At 33.9% G+C, this 25,147-nt stretch overlaps 1 protein-coding gene across 1 annotated transcript; it reads left to right on the top strand.

Annotated features, from left to right (window-relative positions):
* The first annotated feature begins 289 nt into the window (after window positions 1-289).
* Window positions 290-11,191, top strand: LOC124355482 (cardioacceleratory peptide receptor-like). The gene is made up of 7 exons (XM_046806634.1): window positions 290-414; window positions 1,658-1,751; window positions 1,924-2,019; window positions 3,108-3,296; window positions 4,997-5,122; window positions 5,446-5,626; window positions 9,595-11,191. Exons 1-7 carry the CDS (start codon window positions 358-360, stop codon window positions 9,824-9,826), a joined length of 975 nt encoding a protein of 324 aa, XP_046662590.1. The 5' UTR covers window positions 290-357; the 3' UTR covers window positions 9,827-11,191.
* Window positions 11,192-25,147: the final 13,956 nt, after the last annotated feature.

Here is a 25,147-nt window from a genome sequence, read left to right on the forward strand (position 1 = left end):
AGCAAAAAGTTGATTTTTCTTCAAGTATCTAAAGCTATATTGAACTATACACATGAAAACCATAAACAGCTAAAACCTATTTATAGAAACAAAGCATCTCACAAAACAAACATATGATTGCCTTATTATTAGTAACATTGAATAACAAGTCGTATATCTAAATAGAGTCATATTTTCAAGTCACAAGTTATGACCCTATAGTACTTTTCCCCCTAGTGTAGGATAAAACTATTTTAGGAAGGCATATTAAATAGAATAATTAATTATGAATACGTTGATACTTTGAAACATTGCATTACTCTCGTTTTAGACTTGGCTGTGGGACTGATCAATGTGCTGACAGATATCATTTGGAGGATGACCATCACATGGCATGCCGGGAACCTGGGATGCAAAATCATCAGATATCTTCAGGTGAACACTTTTAATGTCGTCGTGTGGAATGACCATCGCTCCTTGAAATAATTATTTTAGGTTATAACTTAACTAAATAATAGTATTTATAAAAAAAATCTTTTTAAATAAAACGCTCCAAACATTATTTGCTCGTGCAAGTTAAGAATTGTCAATTCAGTTTTAATGTTACAGAAACGCTACTGTCTAAAATAGCGTCAGTCTGATATTTGACCATCATTGCTGCTCCTGACTGTCAGCCCATAGTTGTAGAGTGTCTCAAGAGACCAAAATTATGTATGTATTAAATAAAATGTGGAATATTTATAACTCTCCAATTTAATAACTCTCCAAAGTTAAATGTTTGACATAGCTAAGTTCTATAGACATACAGTCCTGTTGAAAAACATTACAAGTATTATAAACCACATGGAAACTAGTTAACGTTGTGGTAAAATGTATTTTAGACACGAATCATAAGCGATTTATATTATTTTTATAGTAATTTACCTGTGGATTTAGAAGAAGCATTCTGTATAACAGTAAATATTGCACCCCAAATAACTGTAAAAAGAGTCGAGGAACTGAATTAATGAGTCTGTGAAAATGAATCAAACTAAGATGTCACTCGTCCATGTCTTTTAGGCAGCCTGAACAAACAACAATATACTATTGTGTTTCTGATGCTAACTGAAGAAAAACATTTTACTAAATATAAATCATGTAACCTAAACTCTCGATTAGTAGTATTCAAAATGAGATATTGCATGCCTTTAATAAACCTCTCTAAAATAATCCAAGGTTAACGATTTTGTCAAACCCATTAGTATAAGTCATGATACTCACTGCCTCTACAAGCAAACTGATGAGTATCAGATATTGTACTTTTGGCTGTCAGGCCTACATAAAAACTTAGTCAACGTATTAAAATACATATTTGGTTAGTTTTTATTTACCTTTATTGAAAGAAATTAATCTCTAATCGATTAATTAAAGGACGACAGTAATGTTGTTGTATGGACTAAATCCTTATTTACGTATAAATTACCACATTTATAGTATTTTTTCGTCAGTATTAAAAAAATAGTTTTTTACAAAAATAAAAATTAGAGTTTAAATTTGCACTAAGATGTAAAACTTCCATCACATGATACAAAAATTCTGCAAGTTAAAGTTCCTTCAAATGTTCATTTTAACAGACTATTACAATTTACAAAAGCTGTAAATAAACAATGACGTAATGTAATCTTATCGATTGTTTCAGGCTGTAGTTACATACTCTTCCACGTACGTCCTGGTGGCACTTAGCATCGACCGGTATGACGCAATCAAACACCCTATGAGGTTCTCTGGAAGTTGTGAGTAATCTACAAGGCCGCTTTATAAATGTTTAATTTATTCTTCTCTTTATCAAATTTATATTAAATATATATTCTTCTGATCAGATTACTTCCATGTTAAATACAGTTGGACTCACCATTTAAACATCACTTATACACGAAAATTATGAATACAAGACTATATTTTCAGGGCGAAGAGCCAAAGTCCTGGTGCTCTTAGCTTGGCTGCTGAGTTTCCTTTTCTCCATTCCTATACTGCTGCTGTATGAAGAGAAGGTCATTCAAGGTGAGAAAATGTAGTAGAGTTTTATAATCATTTGAAACGTTTTAACATAAGTACTCGAACCAATAAAATGTAGTGACGTACAGGTATTAACAGTTAGTAAATCTCTCTAGTAAACTTTGTTACACTGATTAATTAAGTTTCTAGTTCTAAAATTTGTATAGCACTAATATAATGTAAAAGTGTTATTGTTATGATTGAAATCAGATCCGTCATTTAAAAACCACTCTATTAGTATTTCTAGATTATTTAGATTAAATTGGTAGTACTTAAGTATACCAATTCCACATGGAACGAGTGACTTTGTTAAAGATGTTACTAATAAGTAAACACTCTTAAGATCGAAAGCTCCAAAAATACACTGAAGGTTCTAAAATATTTAAGTTTTACCTTAAACAACACTATTATTAGCTAATTGGAATCCGGAGATTACCAATATGAGTTAGATTAGATTAATAGGCCTTCTGATGTTTTGATTTAAATAATTATGATTTATGATTATGATTTAATTTAATTTTGATATGGTCCAATATAGACGAAGAAATTCCTAAAAAACTACGGTTCATTTTACTACCTTTAGTGTATTACGTATCTTGTTCTCAATGAAACAAATTACAACACAGAAGCTGTTGTTAATTTGAACGTTGGGGATTTGTAATTTTAATTGGTTTCACGAGAGTACTAAAAGCGGATTCATTCAATTATTAACCATGCGTTTGTAAAACGTAAGGTAGGTTATCAACATCTGTGCAAACTAAATTTTATTTTTTTTAGAATTTTTTTTCATTTTCATGACACTCGTAACCATGCAGTTTTAAAAGGCCACCATTTTGAAACGGATAATTCGTTATCTTCCAGCCGAACGAAACATCTTCATAATACATAGAAATGTTCAAGATTATAATGCTGTAACTTAATCCATATCTGGGTTTTGATTTGCTCTATTAAAACACAGACAGATGGTAAACACTGCGAACTTGTCCATAGCATTATAGAAACTTGTTTTGTTCATTTTAACCTAATGAACACATAACAAAATACTTCCCTGGACGAATACGAAATGTAAGATACTCTCTGAAACTGTAATTCAGGCAGGACACAATGCTGGATAGAGCTGGAGGAGCAATGGCAATGGCAAGTCTATATGAGCTCCGTGGCCATCCTCGTGTTTGCCATACCCACCGTCATCATCTCGGCCTGCTACGCCATCATCGTGGCCACCATCTGGAGCAAGAGCAGTCACATCGTAGTCGTCAATCACGCTCATAAGCGAGCCAAAGGTACTACGACGTCACGTCACGTGACGGGATCTGTTACATTTCAATCGTACGGTAGAAGTGAGATGTGAATTGTATAACAAGTGGGACGAACGGACGATGCTTTGTGAATATAACGATAACGATGATATGGTACAAGTGATAAGAATACCAATCGTTCTAAGTACTAGAGTTTAGTGAAACTACATAAAATATCTATCTATATCCTATTCCGTCTTGTCCTTTTTTAAATTTATATCTGCACCATTTTTATCATTTTTGAGACGTTGAAATAATTTTCACTAATTTAATTTAATTTATTTTCACCTTGCTTGTGTAGCATATATATTGTAATTCATGAAGAATTTATACGGATTAAAATTTCAGAACAATAGGAATTTTTAATGAGTAATTTTTGTTTATCCTACATGTTGCAAAGTAAATAATCATTATTAATTCCCTAAAAACAAGTGTTTATTATTTTCCCTTTAAGGAGGACTCTCTGTATCGTGTATATATATATATATATATATATATATATATATATATATATATATATATATATATATATAGCACAGACTGTCCGTTCGTCTTTCGGTTTTACTTAATCTCGTCCCTCAGTTCTTTCGTTATTTTTCTTTTGATTACCTACGAATAAGATCGATGAGTACGTTTGCTTATTGCGTCACTTTTAAAACCTTATAACCTTATTTCTTTTTCATCCACTGTTTTTGCTTCTAGACCACAGTGAACTTTATCTATATTTATAAATATTTTCCCTTGTTTGGAAAATATTTTAACGCTTTACGTAAATAACATTTTTAAACATCTTATTTTCCTAAGGAACCTATTTTTGAACCAATGAGACTCATTTTGTCACGCATAGGCGCCATGCACCTATGTGAGGAAATATTTTCACAAACATTTACAGTAGGCTACATATAAATATTTACCTTTTTTACAGTGTTAGGTTTTGTTATTACCAAATTAATTTTATATTATAAGTTTAAAATTGTTCTTCTACAATTTATACATTGTTATAACGTAATGATAATAAAGATGTTTTATTTATTTGATTTTCTATGTTAAAATACACACTGTCTTAACTATTGGGCTTACAGTAGAATGTAGTGTTAAAATGTATATTGATTCATAATAGAGGAATAAAATTTAGTTAATGTAATCCTTGGAGGATAACAGGAGGAAAGTTTCTTGTCAGGAGGGAGGATTCTCCCCTTAGTCCCTACTATCACACGTGGTCAAATTTATCTCTCAGGATGACAAAGTGATCCTTTCCTTCCTGGATAAACAAGTAAATGATGCATTCTCTACAAGAGTCTGGATTGTAAAATTTACCCGGCTTACACGTGTACAGCTTTAGTTACTGAAACCTGGAACATCTCTATGCTTAGATCATTTATCTGTCTTATAACTAACAAAAAAAGGTTACTTTAGCAACTCAACTGGTAAAAGCGTAAATTCTAAAATATTCCTTTAAAAAATTGAAAATAAGATTTTTGTACAACACTTTATAACTGAGAATTTCGTGAGGTTATAATTGGTCAAAATTGTGTAAAGTCTCATACAACTTTAATTTTACAAAACAAATGAACATTGCTAAAAATACTTGTATTGAGTATATTCTCATTTCTGGATAGGTCTATCCTTCACAGCTAATGGTATATTTCTACTCAATATTCACTGTAATGACTGTTCAATGACAGTGGGCCTCGAGAAGTATCGCACCCCTCATCTGGACCACGACCACGACAGCCGCAGAGCCAGTTCCAGGGGTCTGATTCCTCGAGCCAAGGTCAAGACGGTTAAGATGACCTTTGTCATTGTTTTTGGTAAGCTATTTATATGAATTAACTTGTGTTACTAACTGAAGTATTGTATGGAAATTAATTAATCACCTTGCTTATGGCACCGCTTTTTATCATGTTTGCAAAAAGGAATAAAATTATCTTTTATAAATATAATAATCTTAAATTGAAAAAAATGTATTAATCCTTTTAAATATCTATTTACATTCAATGACTGTCTTGACATAATCTATTTACAAAATCACAGTAATACAATCAAATTGTTGGATATGTAATCAAAACACCAACTCACAAATTCACTCTTATTATATATGTATAATTGATCTACATGATATCTGTTTTGACAGTGTTCATAGTGTGTTGGAGTCCGTATATAGTGTTCGACCTGCTGCAAGTGTACGGGTACATAGAACCGACACAAAGCAACCTTGCAGTGGCTACTTTCATTCAGAGCCTGGCACCTCTCAACTCCGCAGCCAACCCTATTATATACTGTCTGTTCTCCACCCACATATGCCGTGCTCTCAGGTACAATTCATAACTAACCCTATTATATACTGTCTGTTCTCCACCCACATATGCCGTGCTCTCAGGTACAATTCATAACTAACCCTATTATATACTGTCTGTTCTCCACCCACATATGCCGTGCTCTCAGGTACAATTCTTAACTAACCCTATTATATACTGTCTGTTCTCCACCCACATATGCCGTGCTCTCAGGTACAATTCATAACTAACCCTATTATATACTGTCTGTTCTCCACCCACATATGCCGTGCTCTCAGGTACAATGCATAACTAACCCTATTATATACTGTCTATTCTCCACCCACATATGCCGCGCTCTCAGGTACAATGCTATACTCTCTGTTCTCCACCCGATATGTCGCGCTCTCAGGTACAATGCATAACTAACTCTATTATATACTGTTTGATTCTCCACCCATATATGCCGTGCTCTCAGGTACAATGCTATATACTCTCTGTTCTCCACCCACATATGCCGTGCTCTCAGGTACAATTCGTAACTAACCCTATTATATACTGTCTGATCTCCACCCACTATATGCCGCGCTCTCAGGTACAATGCTAACTAACTCTATTATATACTGTCTGTTCTCCACCACATATGCCGTGCTCTCAGGTAACAATGCATAACTAACTCTATTATATACTGTTTGATCTCCACCCATATATGCCGTGCTCTCAGGTACAATGCTATACTCTCTGTTCTCCACCACTATGTCGCGCTCTCAGGTACAATGCATAACTAACTCTATTATATACTGTTTGATCTCCACCACATATGTCGCGCTCTCAGGTAAAATGCTATACTCTCTGTTCTCCACCGACCTATGTCGCGCTCTCAGGTACAATGCATAACTAACTCTATTATATACTGTTTGATCTCCACATATGCGCGCTCTCAGGTAACAATGCATAACTAACCCTATTATATACTGTCTATTCTCCACCCACATATGCCGTGCTCTCAGGTACAATGCTATACTCTCTGTTCTCCACCGACCTATGTCGCGCTCTCAGGTACAATGCATAACTAACTCTATTATATACTGTTTGATCTCCACCGACCTATGTCGCGCTCTCAGGTACAATGCTATACTCTCTGTTCTCCACCGACCTATGTCGCGCTCTCAGGTACAATGCATAACTAACCCTATTATATACTGTCTGTTCTCCACCCACATATGCCGTGCTCTCAGGTACAATGCATAACTAACTCTATTACTCTCTGTTCTCCACCGACCTATTCGCGCTCTCAGGTACAATGCATAACTAACTCTATTATATACTGTCTGTTCTCCACCCACATATGCCGTGCTCTCAGGTACAATGCATAACTAACCCTATTATATACTGTCTATTCTCCACCCACATATGCCGTGCTCTCAGGTACAATGCATAACTAACCCTATTATATACTGTCTGTTCTCCACCCACATATGCCGTGCTCTCAGGTACAATGCATAACTAACTCTATTATATACTCTCTGTTCTCCACCCACATATGCCGTGCTCTCAGGTACAATGCATAACTAACCCTATTATATACTGTCTGTTCTCCACCCACATATGCCGTGCTCTCAGTAACAATGCATAACTAACTCTATTATATACTGTCTGTTCTCCACCCACATATGCCGTGCTCTCAGTAACAATTCATAACTAACTCTATTATATACTGTCTGTTCTCCACCCACATATGCCGTGCTCTCAGTAACAATTCATAACTAACCCTATTATATACTGTCTGTTCTCCACCCACATATGCCGTGCTCTCAGGTACAATGCATAACTAACTCTATTATATACTGTCTGTTCTCCACCCACATATGCCGTGCTCTCAGGTACAATGCATAACTAACCCTATTATATACTGTCTGTTCTCCACCCACATATGCCGTGCTCTCAGGTACAATGCATAACTAACTCTATTATATACTGTCTGTTCTCCACCCACATATGCCGTGCTCTCAGGTACAATGCATAACTAACCCTATTATATACTGTCTGTTCTCCACCCACATATGCCGTGCTCTCAGGTACAATGCATAACTAACCCTATTATATACTGTCTGTTCTCCACCCACATATGCCGTGCTCTCAGGTACAATGCATAACTAACTCTATTATATACTGTCTGTTCTCCACCCACATATGCCGTGCTCTCAGGTACAATGCATAACTAACTCTATTATATACTGTCTGTTCTCCACCCACATATGCCGTGCTCTCAGGTACAATTCATAACTAACCCTATTATATACTGTCTATTCTCCACCCACATATGCCGCGCTCTCAGGTACAATGCATAACTAACTCTATTATATACTCTCTGTTCTCCACCCACATATGCCGTGCTCTCAGGTACAATGCATAACTAACTCTATTATATACTGTCTGTTCTCCACCCACATATGCCGTGCTCTCAGGTACAATGCATAACTAACCCTATTATATACTGTCTGTTCTCCACCCACATATGCCGTGCTCTCAGGTACAATGCATAACTAACTCTATTATATACTGTCTGTTCTCCACCCACATATGCCGCGCTCTCAGGTACAATGCATAACTAACCCTATTATATACTCTCTGTTCTCCACCCACATATGCCGTGCTCTCAGGTACAATGCATAACTAACCCTATTATATACTGTCTGTTCTCCACCCACATATGTCGTGCTCTCAGGTACAATGCATAACTAACCCTATTATATACTGTTTGATCTCCACCCACATATGTCGTCCTCTAAGGTACATAGCATAACTAACCCTATTATATGTCTGTTCTCAACCCACATATGTGGTGCTCTCAGGTATAATGTACTGTATAACTAACCATATTATATTTCATATCTAACGTTAGTCAGGCCATTGCAGTCTGGGAGGTGAGTTACAACACAACCTAACTAACGAGTAAAGAGACTGTGAATAACCCGTAAATCACACATTTAAACTCTTTACCTCATTGGCTGACACTGATATTGCTCTAGATTACGCGATTAAAGGTTGCTTTCAAAGTATATAAAGTTTTAAATAATTACCTTTGGAAATAATGTTTATCAGCTATATTAATTCATTTTAAGTGTAAATCTTCATTAAACTAGAATAACTTACAATCGATCTCTATATTAAGATACATTCTTATATACATTTGAGGACATGTTGGATTGTTAGGATAGTAGGAATATCATTGATACATGCTACAATGAAAGAAAAATGACGTTTCGGGAGTTAAAAATTGTGAAATACCAAAACACAAGTTTAAGCAAGCAATAAAGCAAACAATTTAAATATGGTGATGAACAAATTAGTCTATTTCTTCATGGTATTACTATTTTAAACATTTTTCTCATTCCCAAAATCATCCATATTTTGTTTAAGATCATCACATTAAACATTTTTAAGTTACTCTCAACCCCCATCTTGTGCTAGAGGTGAGTAGTTTTAATTCATCATATATATCAAGTTATGTTTATTTCATGTTTACGCACTGAAATAACCATGGTGAAGCATAGTTTAATTCAATACTGTTATATAAATACCGGTCCTTGGTATAGATGTGTTCTATTGAGCCTTATTACTACCATCTACTATACAAGCAATGCATTACTTCTTGTAATGCCCCATGGACGGTTTTGAAGAATTCACAATATCGTAAAAGGTACTCACATCATAATACGGTAAATGCAATGTGACATCTATTTCTTATTTGTACTCTGAATTTATACCCTTCCTCTGGCTTGTACTGTATATTATCTGCACCATCCAACTTTTTTAATGTGCTTATCATACAGATTTTAAATGCTATGGTTTTTAGTTCATGCTCGTGCAGTGATTCAATAACAACTTTCTCGAGATCTATAGTTTTATTTTTCATATAAAAATCCTCCTATACTCCACAGTTCATATTCCTTACATTAAACATTTACAGTTAATATTATAAAACATAAATTGATATTTTTCAGAAAACTACCACCTTTTAGCTGGCTGCGCATCTGCTTCCCAGGATTCAACACGCACCCGGCCCACTGCCTCAGATACGGCAATGGGAATGACACCAACTCCACGCTGACAGAGACCCTGACTCAGCACAGTTCCAGGAGGTCAGCGAATACCACGTCCTTGAGACACCAGGTGACCATCAGACTACCTCCAACAGCCGGCCACGCTGCGAAAGCCATGGTGACCGTCGTGTAGTCACATCATTTGGGTGCCAAGAAATATGACAACTGTCTACACTGAGTGTTAGTTATAACGCGAGTTAAAACATAAAAGACTAGTCATCAACTTAAAAACACTTTCAGTGATGTATGTATGGCCCTAGGGAGTGTAGAATAAGGAGAGAAGGATAGTTTGCAATATGAAAGCCCTTTTGAAAAACCAAAGAAAGGTACGTTGGGAAATAAATAAACCATACTAAAAGATCCCATCCTTCCGCACATATTTTGTCAATATACACACATGACTAGACGCCTAGCGTCTTATTAAGTATATAAATAAAATCCTTATTATAAGTGATGACTTAACAGGGGAATTTGATGCTTTGTACAGTACTTCTTGTCGTTGTTGTGTCCATTTTATAAACGTTATTAGCAATTTTTTAAAAAGCAATAACACATTTTTGTAAAACTAAATCTTTTATCATGTGAAATCATAAAATTACAACACTGGGAATTGAAGCCTACATCGTCATTATATCGCTATTTTTACTCAAGTCAACTCAAAACGCATTTTAAATGTTGAAAATCTTTTATATAAAACAAAACCTGGTGGTTCTGCTTGGAGGAAGTTACGAAACTAAGAGTGGGTAGTAGAGAGGAACTAGTTGAAAGGACAACAGGGTTCTCCTCTTTGCAGCTCTCTGTTAGCTGCTAGTAATTATACCCTACAGAAAAACTCAAGTCAAAGAGGACATCCATTAAACTCTGTCTTTTGGTTCTCAGAATGTTTAATTCATTCGCAAAATCCATACAGATTCTCTCATACGAGTATTAGCCACAGAAAATTTATAGTAAATTACAATTCATACCATTATAGTTATAAAATTTAGGTTGCAACCATAATTTATTTGGAAAATTTGATCGAAGATCCATTTCTTAACACTCACACTCACACATATGTATGTATGTGTTAATATTGTATTTGAAAACCTTAATTTACAGCAATTAAAATTGTGTAATTGTTAAGAATGCTTTTAATACAAATTTGTTATAAATCTACATTCTCAATATATACTACATTTATTTTAAGTTTTCAAGTACCCGCACTTTTAAAATAGTATAAGTGGTGCTAAAATATATCTATTCTGTGATAATATTTTTGTTTAAATGTTATGACTAATTTAAAACCGTCATCAATATGATTGATTTTAAATCATATTAAATAGCAACATAAAGAGGGATTTTAGTATACTTACCAGTTTTTTCAAAGGGAAGCTAATAATATTTTATTAAGACTGATTCAAGCTGATATTAAACCTGATAAACTTGGTTTAAAAAATAATTATTCTATTTTATTCTAAAAACTAATTTAAAAGTATTCTAAGAAAAAAAATACCACTTTTAAACCTACTGAAAATATTTATATGTAATTGATCACGAGCAGAAAACGGAATCAAAGTATGTTCAGTGCCGGTAATCTGTTACAACAGGAGGAATAACAGTTACAAGTATAATATTTATTTTGTTGTTGTGATAACTTGAATATGATGTTTTTTTAGATCCCGTCGGTCGCCGTTAGCACGTAAAGTATTGTGCTTTTAAACTTAATGTTATCACGTGTTAAAACACGTTTTATCTTTTCTAAATCCGTACTTTTAACTCTTTTTGGGACTTATTGGCCTCGGTAGTTTAACCGAGAGTAATCTCCATATCCACATTCTGTGTCTATATTGATATTGAACTTAACTTAACTGTGATTATAATTCCTCTTTTCTTGTTGAGAAAATTGGACTGTAGTTGTTAAATCACAGTATTAAGGTGTTTTAGCAAATGAGAAGCTTTCGAAAGTTTTGTCTGATTTGTACTGTAATGTAAATATCGATATAATTATATAAACTAAACAGGAATGTATATTTTTGTACAGACATTTAGTGTAATCATGAGTTTTGTTTTCTATTCAACGTTTTTGTATTTACAGCAACATGTGGTTTATTCATTTGGCTACATTGTTCACTGTTCAAATGTTTTGCCAACTTGAAGGCTTTTGCAATGTAATAAAATTTTCTGTTGTGTTAATTACTTATTTATTTCCCCTACATTGTCTTCTATTAATTAGAAAGTGTTTAAAACCATTAAAATAGTTGTATTTTTTTCATAGAATAATTGTATTAATAAAATTGGACAGTACGTGTGCCACAGCTATATAACGTGAAAGTGTTTTGAAATATGCAATAGCATGATTTAAAATTAGTGCTTACTAAAAGCCTAGCTAAGCCCATAAACTTCCTTATTAAAGCAGTAACTCCTGGCTCCACAGGAATGTAAGTATCTTCGTTATCATATAAGTTTAACTCTTGTTAATTAACTCACATATTAAAATTAATATGTGAGTTAATTAACAATAATTATTAAATTGTCGTGTTTTCTGTATTTTAAGAATATTTACTACAATTTTAATAGGACGGTAATCATCCCAAATTTTTGTTTTATGGGAACGTTTTAGCTTTAATTAAAGCAATTTTAAAGAAATAGCTGAATCAGTTTAGATGGAGCAGGCGATGACTCTATTATAGCAAATGCTTGGTTAGCTTCACCAAGATACAAATATACAAATTGCAGTGTGATGACTTTATATGTAATGTAATAGTTTCCTTTAAGTCTACAATTTTGTATAGTGTCAACTTTATTAATTGGTTTATAAATCTAAACACAGTTGTTGATTTCTTAAATAAAATTACTATAATTTAAATCAAATTAAAACATGTTAAATTCTTTTTTTTATGGAAACCATTTTAACGATGTACATCCGATAAGCAAATGAGATCAGTTGTTGATTTCTTAAATAAAATTACTGTAATTTAAATCAAATTATAACATGTTAAATGCTTTTTTTAGTAAAAACCATTTTAACGATGTACATCCGATTAAGCAAATGAGATCAGTTGTTGATTTCTTAAATAAAATTACTGTAATTTAAATCAAATTATAACATGTTAAATTCTTTTTTTATGGAAACCATTTTAAACGATGTACATCCGATAAGCAAATGAGATCAGTTGTTGATTTCTTAAATAAAATTACTGTAATTTAAATCAAATTATAACATGTTAAATGCTTTTTTTAGTAAAAAAACCATTTTAACGATGTACATCCGATAAACAAATGAGATGCAATGTTTTATAAAACTTTTGAACTTTTAAAAAATAATTAAACTCATGGAAATCATTAGGTAATGCTCCTACTATTGGACCTAATGATTAATAGAATCTGGTTTGTATTTGCAAAATGTTGGTGTACTTGTTATGTAATTAAAAAATGACACATTGAATTAAAATGTTAGATTCACTTTTAAACAGTTATTGCTCATTTTAGTTAAATACTTTTTAATACCTTAAAAATAAGAGGTCAAGTTTGGTGCTTCAAATTAACATTTCTAGTTGCCCTAAGTTTGCTATGAAGTTTTTGAATATTTAAAGTGTTGGGGGATCTTAACACGCTAACTGTAAAGTATCCATTGTACTATCAGAGTTGTAAAAATTATCCTATCTGATATTTACCCAAGAGAAGCACACGTATTTACCTTTACATTTACCTTTCTCGACTACGGTTTGAGGGATATATTTATTATAAATATGTTTAATAAACAACTCTTTTTTGAGTTTTTGTAATCGGCGCAGACGTAATGAGTCATCTGTAAAGATTTGTATTTGGTAGTAGAGATTCGTTTTTTGTAAAATTCTACGTAGTTCCATCAATGATTACTTTCATTTGTACAGTTTCCTGTACAGTGGGTACAGGATGAAAATACCTATTTCGATATCGGTAGCTGACATGATGGCCTCTCATAACAAAAGAATACGCTGAAACCTGGATTGATAAAGCGGCTATTTTCAGTTACTGAACAGTTGAGTAGTCTCTGATATGTAATCTCCTGCAACAAAGGAGATAAAGAATCGCAGAGGGGTAAAGGCAAACGAAACTACATGACAATAAATGAGGAGCAAATGAATACTTCTGTATCATACCGATGATTGGTTTCCATCTACGTACTTTGATTTTGGCAAGTGCAACATGACAAGGCTTAGTTCTTTGGATCAGAGCTTCTAGAGCAGATCAAAATGCAAAAGAAAAATGATGAAAGCGATAGGTAAATTTTTTTATAAGAAAAGTTCATTTCATGTAAGAACATGTGGTATTAAGACCACAGCCATTTGCGGTCTATTAACGGCCTAGGAGCCGAAAATTTCATATTCGTAATGGGTATTTGAAATTTTATCAATCAACTTTGTAAAATACATACGATTCCATAAACCTAATATGTTACATAATTTTTCCAATTTTTGACATTTGCCATCGTTCAGTGATACAAAAAATCAGTAACACTACGTTTTTAGATCTTCAGTCTGATCTGATCTCTTCTTCATGGGTACTTCTCTGATTTACCTAAAGAAGTAATTCCTTCAAAATCTTTCCATCGCCAAAAACAAACTTCAAACAAAGAATGTTACATAACGTATCAAAAAAACATTATATCGTACTATATAATGGTTTATTTTGAATTAGTACCTGAAGCCTTGTTTTGCAACCGCAGCTTTTAAGTTTTCCTGAAATCTTCAACGTTTTCTCGAAAAAGAGTCATTTTTTAAATGCTTTAATAGTAACGCATACTGTAATAATAGTGATTTTAAAATTAATACTGGCAATGGATGAATTGGTTTGTTTTTATGTTCATTAAATGTGTCAGAAAATTAATTTTTACATTCAGTTGGGCAAAAGTTAAAGTATAAGTTGTACAAAGACACGTCTCATAAAATAACACTCACTAGGATTATTTGTTTATTTTATTTTTAAAACCGAATATACTAGCGCCGCATAGAAGTGTCACACAAATACAGACGGAAGCCGGGACACAGCAACTGACACAAGAGCTCAGTAAATAATGAAATGTTGAGTAGTGCAGAAATATTCATTTGGTTCACACGGATTTATATTTGGCTCCCTTGACCACAAACATGTCGCTTCAAACACTCCTGCTCCTCGCTGACTAATATATCTAAACCAAAATCACCAAGATCGTCCATTTTGTTCAATATGCATTCCCTAACCTCTCACTTTGAAGTTAGAGTCTGTTTAGTTTGCACGAGTGTGTTTATGTAAACTTTCTTTTACTTGTGTTAGGGATATGCAATTACCTTTATTTAAATTTCTAGCGTCATCATATCCAGCATCATCTCTGACTAAGAAATAGTAACAGTAAAAATAACATTGTTCTACATTTCTGGAATCCAATTTCTATATTCTAACTGTGAAATTCTCACTGTTAAATACGTTATTACACATTCAATCAGCCAATTAACCATTTTATTTGCATTACTTAGAGCTAAATTTAAACTTTTCTAAAGAGGAAACTTAATTAACTAGTTTTTTTAATGTAATAATATCGTCGTATTAACATCACCTACTAAACACAAATCACAGTCAGAATCTAATATAACAGATAGAGTTAGTTTGGACCGTAATTATGCAAATACATGCAAGCGCTAGATAGACTCGGCTACGGTGACAATGACCTTGAGCGCATCAGCTGTTTTCATAATTAGGTCACGGTCACTGCTATCATAACTGTTGTCAACATAAACAATAACACCGCTTCCTGCATATTCATTGGATACCGCATACACCTGGTAACCTTTAATTCATGCATATCTAGTTTATAACTATTTATAAAAGGTCTGAACGCACTTATATTTTCTACTTTCTGAGAAAACAAGGCGTTGTTACAACATATGCTTTGATGCCATAAGGTTATTTCCGAAACTAAATGAGGGGGTTGAGTTAAGAGAACCCGTCTCTAGCTTAGTATTCAGTACTAATTTCATATGCCCTAAATCCATTTAAAAGTAATCAGGTTTCCTCTACTTAAAAATCACACAATAATTTCATACGAGAATACAAAAATATTAATAACAAAGTTTACTTTTTAAATAGTTTTTATATGATGCTAAACAATATGTACCTATGATCTACTTGCATTAGGTAGGTTACTTTCAAATAAAGGTATTAAATAATATAATTAGTCTTTTGATGAAGAATGGTAAATTATTTAGATTAGGAAAAGATAGCAACATCGATTATGTTTTTCTTAAGGATACTAATAATTGCAGGGGTAAATATTTACCTGAAATAGAATATTTAGTTTCCTTGTCGTAGAGATTAACTTTTGCCAATTGTGTGCACGTTTTAATGTTAATTTACTAATTTGTAAAGAAAACTTGATTTGAGAAATAATCAATCTACATTATTTTATTGTATTTGAGTAAACATATATCAGTGTATCATCGCGATTTCTGCCTTAATTTTTCAACGGATCTTTACTTGTATTATAAATGTTCTAATTAAATAGCAAGTGTTAGTACGTTATGAGGTCCAATTGTGATGGAGTTCAAGAGTCAAAACCATTTCAATCGTGGATGTTCAGTTATACACGGATCTTAACCAAAATATAATTTGATGACTTATAAATGTAATTTTAAATATAGTGGATTTTTTTCTCCCCTTTGGATCCAGCGAAGATTCAGAGGCAAAAGCATTTTCTTACAGTCACTACTTGTGAATTAACTGATTTTAACGTATTTTGGTATGGACATAATAATGGAAAACAAAACTTTAAGTTTGAAAAACGGTTCACAGGCCTTTTTTGCCCTGTTTGGAAACAAAACAATTGTTTTTATATTGGTGGGCTTATAATTCCTAAGTATAGCAAGTCATGTATGGTCCGAGTAGTTGTATATAAGTTGAGATATTCTAGCTGAGACTATGTCATATGCAGTTACAGCATAGTACAGTATATGCTGTAGCAGATTCTCTGCAGTAAATTTCCGGAGTCAGGTGGTTCAGAGTCCAGATTTTTAAAACTTCATCCAGATCTTATTAACTGCAACGGGAATCTACCTACATAATATGGTTGGTGAAGCAAATGGTCGTATTTTCTTATTACATGTTTCTAGAATTTATCAATATTAATGTTTTATAATGAATATTGTGTCACATAAAAAGACTGGCCGTCGTTTAATGATGATAGATTAAAAAAAACATACGAATTTGTTCCATCTTCTCAAGGATTTGGAGTGGTAGGAGTAGATGGGAAATCTTAGATGTAAAAATAGATAAAATTATACGTTTTATTTATTATATTAAGGTCGAATTCTAGTCAATTAAGAAAATATTTTTAAACACAGTAAACTGAAAAGTGGATGATATATCGCTCATGAGTTTTGTTTAAAAGATATTTTGTAGAAGGAATAGTATATAGAGATATCTAAAAGTGACGTCTCATATATGGAGTTTCCTTAGGTATTAATTTATTTTTCTTCAGAGACCGTCCCCAAAACATAGTATAAACATATTTTTTGAAACAACCAATATTGTGATACATTGTTCTGTCTAAAGGTACAGTGGAACAACAACCCACTATATATGCAAAGTATAGCTTCATAACGTCTGGCACTGTACATACAGTACACACCACGTTACTATTGTTCGATGTCTCAAACTTCAACTTAAGGAAGTGCCTTTACCGCAAAGTAATTTATAAAATTTATATATTTTTAATTTCTAGGAAGTAACTTTTAATAAAAAGATAATTAAATAATTATAAAGAATGCTTTTTTAAACATTAATTGGTACGAATGGTTAATTACAACTATTTGTTCATCTTATATTTGGTTTTTCATTAAATGGAAACAGGATCAAAATCATATGAACTGCTTTAAAACAAACAATGTAGTATAAAGTCGATATTATCTCAACTGTAAACTCTGGGTGTAATATTAATAAGTCTTTGCGAGAGGTAAAAGGAAAGTCATTGTCACGAGTTTGTTTGCAGAATGGGATTTGCATCCAGAGGCACTACAAAAGCTTCCTGTAATATTAACGGGCCACGATTCTGGGAAGAGATTTAAGTAGGGAAGAAAAATGTTGTCATTATAAAAACCTTTTGAAGATTATTGTTGCCCTTAGCTCAAAAAACTACATACATAAGCTGTCTACTTATAAATATATCCTTCAATAATACTGGCGATCTTTAGTGAATCCTATTGCAGGAAGAGCTGGAAAACAAGTTAAATCATACATGTTTCTTAGTTCGTAAGATATCTCGAAAACGGTGAGACCTATGAACTTGAAAGTTTGCAATACTTTCACATTGGTCTTAAGGATCATGATGGCAACGAAAAATTTTAAATTACATCATTTGAGAACAAACTGAGTACATTCACAAGACATTTTCACATGTGACTTAGTAACAAATATAGCCTATTGCAGTTATAGACTTGAACATTTTCATACAACCTCTGCAAAGCCTGTTAAACGACACGTGGTGTGGCGTCTCCTGTAATGTAAAGATACTTCAATTTAAAATTTTAATACTAGTGTTGTCGCAAGAAACTGATATATTCTTTGTTTGAAGGTTATTTTTGACGATGGAAGGATTGTGAAGGAAACAGGATTTTTCCTGTTGCGATGGCAAATGTCCGAAAAAATGATATATTCTGATGCGAGGATTAAACAATATGTCTCAGGCTTGAATGCACTAAACAATAGTTTGTTTGCTATAATCCAGGCTTGCTACGATGTGTCTCGTACAAGAGATATTCTCCAGTAGTGTTAAACTACTGTACTGTGTGCAGTCAACACCTTCACTGCTACTCAATATTGAATGGGACCAACTACCCTCCATACTATTCAGCGCCGCCGTAAGGCGTCTGTTACGTTCAACGTGTTAATAGTGAGGCTGCTAACAAAGATATTAACATATCTGTTAAATCATGCCTCTTTAATACTATACATCTAGATGGGATGTCTCGAAGCAAATTTTATAAGTAATTAACAAAGTACTAGTATTTGTTCTCCTTTTATTTCAATGGAGTAAGAAGTGATTCTTTGTTACTTTCACCTTGGTCATCAATAACATTTTCAAGCCCAGAGCACCTCGCGTCGTGGATGTGACAAAGGTGAGTATTTATAGATGTTTCAAGACTGCTATCTCACTTGGAGAAGAATATGCAGCTGGTCGTGAATATAGAACCTGTGTGTGTTTTAGCTTATTGTAACCGGAGTGATTAGTTAATATATTGTAACTGAAGAGTTTTATAAGGTCGGATTTAAAGTAAATATATCATACTGATGGCTTGAGAAAATGGTATATATTAGTGTTTATGCCATATTTGAATTGTGTATCTTATTAATGGTCACCATTGTGATCTTGGAAACTATAAATACGGCAGTAAAATTTAAAAAGGAACATTTTATTGCTTATAGAAGCATTTAAAAATAAGTATTCAAACTCGTAAAACAGCCGCCATTGTCCAACTCAAGTTTCTTTATGGAACTTATCTTATGGTACCTAATTATTATTTTCTATAAAAAGTTTTACAATTTTTCTTATTCTTGGAAATGTTTATTTATTTCCTTTAATAAAAAAGATATGAGATATGTAAATGTTCAGATTCCTTAGATTAATACGGCGAACCCCCTTTTAAATAGGACAGTGGTACAGTTGAATAACATTAACTGCATCTAGCATCTTAATTTTATGAAGTTTTTGTGGTAAATGTGTTTTTGTTCGTTCAAAGTGTTTCTGAATAGAAAGTGGCTTTCTTCTCAGTTAAAAAAAGATAAATTTGTAATCCATTATAAATAGCGAGATAAAAGTACTGGGGCTTTCTATTAAAAGATAAAATCTAAATCCTCCGATTGACTTTGTGTCAAAGTGGATATGTCTGTCACTCGCCATCAAACATAAAAAATAAATAAATAAATACCGTATATCAACCACCATAAATAAAGAACATATACCATACCATATACATATTCAACTTACCGTCATATACCATATATATGTCATACCATATATACCACCACCACCATATGCCATAACATACCATTTAGGTAAAATATCAATGTACGTAAAAATGTATTATTAAATGTTGCTACTAAAAAGTGGCTATTTCCGTTGGTACTCCTGTAATTTTTTAACAGTTTAAGGAATTTTCCACTGAGAATAAAGATTGATATACGAGATTTAATCTAAAGATGAAAAGACTAATATGAAAAGTGCGCATTTGGGTCTCAAACTAACAACTAGTACATAGGAAAATTTAAATTTAAATTAGCTTTTATAATTAAAAAAACTAATTGTTCAATTTAATTGAATACAATTTGTAAATCTAAGTTCGTAAACAGTTGTTAACAAAAACTTAAAAAAACAAAAACGACATAACTTATAACCAAAACGAACATCTTATCATTTATATGGACAGAAAGACGGACGGGCTCCCATTTGGCCTTGTGGCTCCTAAATAAAAGGATTTTCCAAGAACCAAGACGACCCTATGTCCCAAGGTTCAAGTCTTTATGACCTTTCTATCAAGAGCAATCACATAGTTGGGTAGACGGATACACAGACAGGTAGAAGCACTGTCCCTATGTCCCAAGGTTCAAGTCTTTATGACCTTTCTATCAAGAGCAATCACATAGTTGGGTAGACGGATACACAGACAGGTAGAAGCACTGTCCCTATGTCCCAAGGTTCAAGTCTTTATGACCTTTCTATCAAGAGCAATCACATAGTTGGGTAGACGGATACACAGACAGGTAGAAGCACTGTCCCTATGTCCCAAGGTTCAAGTCTTTATGACCTTTCTATCAAGAGCAATCACATAGTTGGGTAGACGGATACACAGACAGGTAGAAGCACTGTCCCTATGTCCCAAGGTTCAAGTCTTTATGACCTTTCTATCAAGAGCAATCACATAGTTGGGTAGACGGATACACAGACAGGTAGAAGCACTGTCCCTATGTCCCAAGGTTCAAGTCTTTATGACCTTTCTATCAAGAGCAATCACATAGTTGGGTAGACGGATACACAGACAGGTAGAAGCACTGTCCCTATGTCCCAAGGTTCAAGTCTTTATGACCTTTCTATCAAGAGCAATCACATAGTTGGGTAGACGGATACACAGACAGGTAGAAGCACTGTCCCTATGTCCCAAGGTTCAAGTCTTTATGACCTTTCTATCAAGAGCAATCACATAGTTGGGTAGACGGATACACAGACAGGTAGAAGCACTGTCCCTATGTCCCAAGGTTCAAGTCTTTATGACCTTTCTATCAAGAGCAATCACATAGTTGGGTAGACGGATACACAGACAGGTAGAAGCACTGTCCCTATGTCCCAAGGTTCAAGTCTTTATGACCTTTCTATCAAGAGCAATCACATAGTTGGGTAGACGGATACACAGACAGGTAGAAGCACTGTCCCTATGTCCCAAGGTTCAAGTCTTTATGACCTTTCTATCAAGAGCAATCACATAGTTGGGTAGACGGATACACAGACAGGTAGAAGCACTGTCCCTATGTCCCAAGGTTCAAGTCTTTATGACCTTTCTATCAAGAGCAATCACATAGTTGGTTAGACGGATACACAGACAGGTAGAAGCACTGTCCCTATGTCCCAAGTTCAAGTCTTTATGACCTTTCTATCAAGAGCAATCACATAGTTGGGTAGACGGATACACAGACAGGTAGAAGCACTGTCCCTATGTCCCAAGGTCTTTATGACCTTTCTATCAAGAGCAATCACATAGTTGGTTAGACGGATACACAGACAGGTAGAAGCACTGTCCCTATGTCCCAAGGGTCTTTATGACCTTTCTATCAAGAGCAATCACATAGTTGGTTAGACGGATACACAGACAGGTAGAAGCACTGTCCCTATGTCCCAAGGTTCAAGTCTTTATGAACCTTTCTATCAAGAGCAATCACATAGTTGGGTTAGACGGATACACAGACAGGTAGAAGCACTGTCCCTATGTCCCAAGGTTCAAGTCTTTATGACCTTTCTATCAAGAGCAATCACATAGTTGGGTAGACGGATACACAGACAGGTAGAAGCACTGTCCCTATGTCCCAAGGTTCAAGTCTTTATGACCTTTCTATCAAGAGCAATCACATAGTTGGGTAGACGGATACACAGACAGGTAGAAGCACTGTCCCTATGTCCCAAGGTTCAAGTCTTTATGACCTTTCTATCAAGAGCAATCACATAGTTGGGTAGACGGATACACAGACAGGTAGAAGCACTGTCCCTATGTCCCAAGGTTCAAGTCTTTATGACCTTTCTATCAAGAGCAATCACATAGTTGGGTAGACGGATACACAGAGAGGTATAAGCACCGTCCCTATGTCCCAAGGTTCAAGCCTTTATGACCTTTCTATCAAGAGCAATCACATAGTTGGGTAGACGGATACACAGACAGGTAGAAGCACTGTCCCTATGTCCCAAGGTTCAAGTCTTTATGACCTTTCTATCAAGAGCAATCACATAGTTGGGTAGACGGATACACAGACAGGTAGAAGCACTGTCCCTATGTCCCAAGGTTCAAGTCTTTATGACCTTTCTATCAAGAGCAATCACATAGTTGGGTAGACGGATACACAGACAGGTAGAAGCACTGTCGTTTGACCTTTTGGCTTCAAAACTCATAGGATTATTCCATGGACCAAGCAAGTGGAATTTATCAAGGGGTTCCCAATATCAAATTCCTACGAATGTCCTATCAATATCTATCCCACAGAGACTACCCTTCATCTGTTTGAATACAAAATTAATGACTTCTTACTTGCACCAAGAGGAACCTATTGTATCAAGTTTCAAGTATCTAAAACCTTTTGATCAAGAGTTATTGCATAAATAGATGGGTCATTTGTTCTAGATTTTCCCCTTGAATGATGTTAGAATTACATTGCTAAATATGTTAACATATACTTAACCAATTAAAAATTAAAAATTGTTTTGAAATTACCGTTGCAAAATATACTCGAATTATCAACTCTTAAATGTTATCGAAACTTATATGTTACTTAATTAAACGTTATAATTATAAATTATAACCATTGATTAAATGTTTGTTTTTATGGTGCTTCTAAATTTCTGTTGGTTTACAATTACGAATAGGGGTAAACTTGTACACAATGCCTTTTTGCGTAATGCCAAATGCATATTCAATTGATTTACATCACCAATTAGTACCAAAATGCATTTTTAAGGTTATTATTAATGATTTAATGGTATTAAGGAAATATTAAACTAAGTAAATCTAAATGCACTGGAAATTACAAATAATTCATTGAACAGTATTGTTGGAATTTGTTTGTAAAAATTAGTTTAATAATTTTCATATGTAATCACAAGATAAAAGTGATATTTAAAAGATACCAATAGTGTATATTGATTACAAATACAATTTAAACTATCCAACTGACAAGTATACATACTAAAACTGATATTTCAAATAAATTGCTCTAGATAGATAGTGAACATGAGAGATTAGGAAGATACAGCGACGAGTACACGGACACTGCCGTGTTAATGGCGATGAGATGCCGATATCGCGCTTAGCGGTGTAATAATAGGGAAGTAAACACTTGCATAGTGGTGAGTTGTCACGCACGAGGAGCTGTGTGCTCGCAACAGACTGCGGTCACTCGGTCTGCGAGTATATCAGTCATGCATGGACGCATTATTGTTTAACCATAATAGAATTCGTTACAGTCCAGGTGCACTGACAAGTCATTCAGAACAGCCACTATTCTCATCTTTCATTGATACTTGGTAATAGGGAAGAAGGATTACAATCGTTGATGACTATTCCATGAGACAAGGTTTTCTCAAAAAGGTTGTCCTGGCCTACCAGTTACTAATTTTGTTTAATTATTATCATATTCATTCTTTTCACAAACAATTTGTTTTGGTAACATCATGCGACCAATTGCTATATTTTTTTATTTCACCAATTAAATTGATTTTATGTATTAAAAACGAATGGTACTTTTAATTTGAAAAGTGGATTACACATTGTACCACGGTTAGGATATTCCAAGTTGCTAGTGGTGCAATTTAATCTACTTTATTATTCACTAAAATTAAGGAGTGACTATTTTCGCTTGCTCAATGTAATACGGAGCCCCCACAAACTGTTTTTAATAAATGTGTATTTTGAAGTAACATTGAGTTATATTACAATGATTTCATAATAGGAACTAAAATTTCCTTATTTGCAATTTACGCTACCATATTTTTATTTTCAATATTTAGGACGAGTTCACTGTACGATACAAAGCGGATCCAGACCATCGTACGGATCGTTAACTTGTTGTATTCGTGAATATCGAGTGACGAATGTACAGTAATTACTTAACCTCAATAATCTATATTTAATGAAAACAATACCCGAATTGATTTTAAATACTAGAAAATATTTATGTGTACAAGCAGTAAAAAAGGGCCCCGCTCCTCTGTTATCGGTATAAGTTCAGGTATAGTTCACTCCTAGAGAAAAGTTACGTTAATCGCTACATAATAATCTATATTTTAAGGTCTTTTGTTTGAAATTCAAATTCAAATTCCTTTAACGACATGTAAGAACAACTTTTGTTGTATAACAGAGTCAAGTACATGCTGTATATACATAGCTTATAAAGTAAAACAATAAAAAATAAAATGGTTATACAACAGTAAATATTATACTAAATTTTTTTTATTAGTCTACATAATTACAATTATTGTAAAAAAAAAAAAAACTAAAAATGTAAAACGAGTCACAACTTTAAAATTGTTAGTTTATGCCCGATTAAAAAGAAGTTTACAATTCCAACTAATAATGCAAGAAAAACAAAAACATTATTATACTAGAAACTCTCCCACCGTGTAAAAACAACCCGCCACTAAATGCTCCTTTAGTTTTCTTTTAAATTCTTCCTTATTTTGGATGCACTTCAGCGGTTCAGGAAGTCTCCAAAAGCACCTGGCACCGACATTGTGCGGTAAACTCGCTGCCCAAAACGGTCTGGTGTGGAGTTTGGCGGAGGTTTACTCGAGCCCGGGTGTTGTGCTCGTGTACTGCGGATCGATCAGTAACTGCTACACTGTTAAATTTTGCAAAACATTATTGTTTCAAATATATACAGTGACGGTAGCGTTAAGAGGTTCAATTCTTTAAAAGCAATTTTGCATGATTCTCGTTTTTTTTCAGTCCAGCGAGTACACGAACAGCATGCTTTTGCAACACAAACACTCTATTAACTTGTGCTAGTGTAGCTGAGCCCCAGACCAGCAGGCCATATCTCAAGCAAGACTCAACGAGAGAGCAGTATACAAGTTTAAGAAGAAACTTGTTACGGTATTTGGCAAGTTGGGACATTAGGAATACAGTCGAAGACAGCGACTGGCATACACAGTTGATATGAGTACGCCAGCGGAGGTCATCATCTATTTGTACCCCCAAATATTTGACACACC

Source organism: Homalodisca vitripennis, chromosome 2, assembly GCF_021130785.1.
Source record: "Homalodisca vitripennis isolate AUS2020 chromosome 2, UT_GWSS_2.1, whole genome shotgun sequence".
NCBI lineage: Eukaryota > Metazoa > Arthropoda > Insecta > Hemiptera > Cicadellidae > Homalodisca > Homalodisca vitripennis.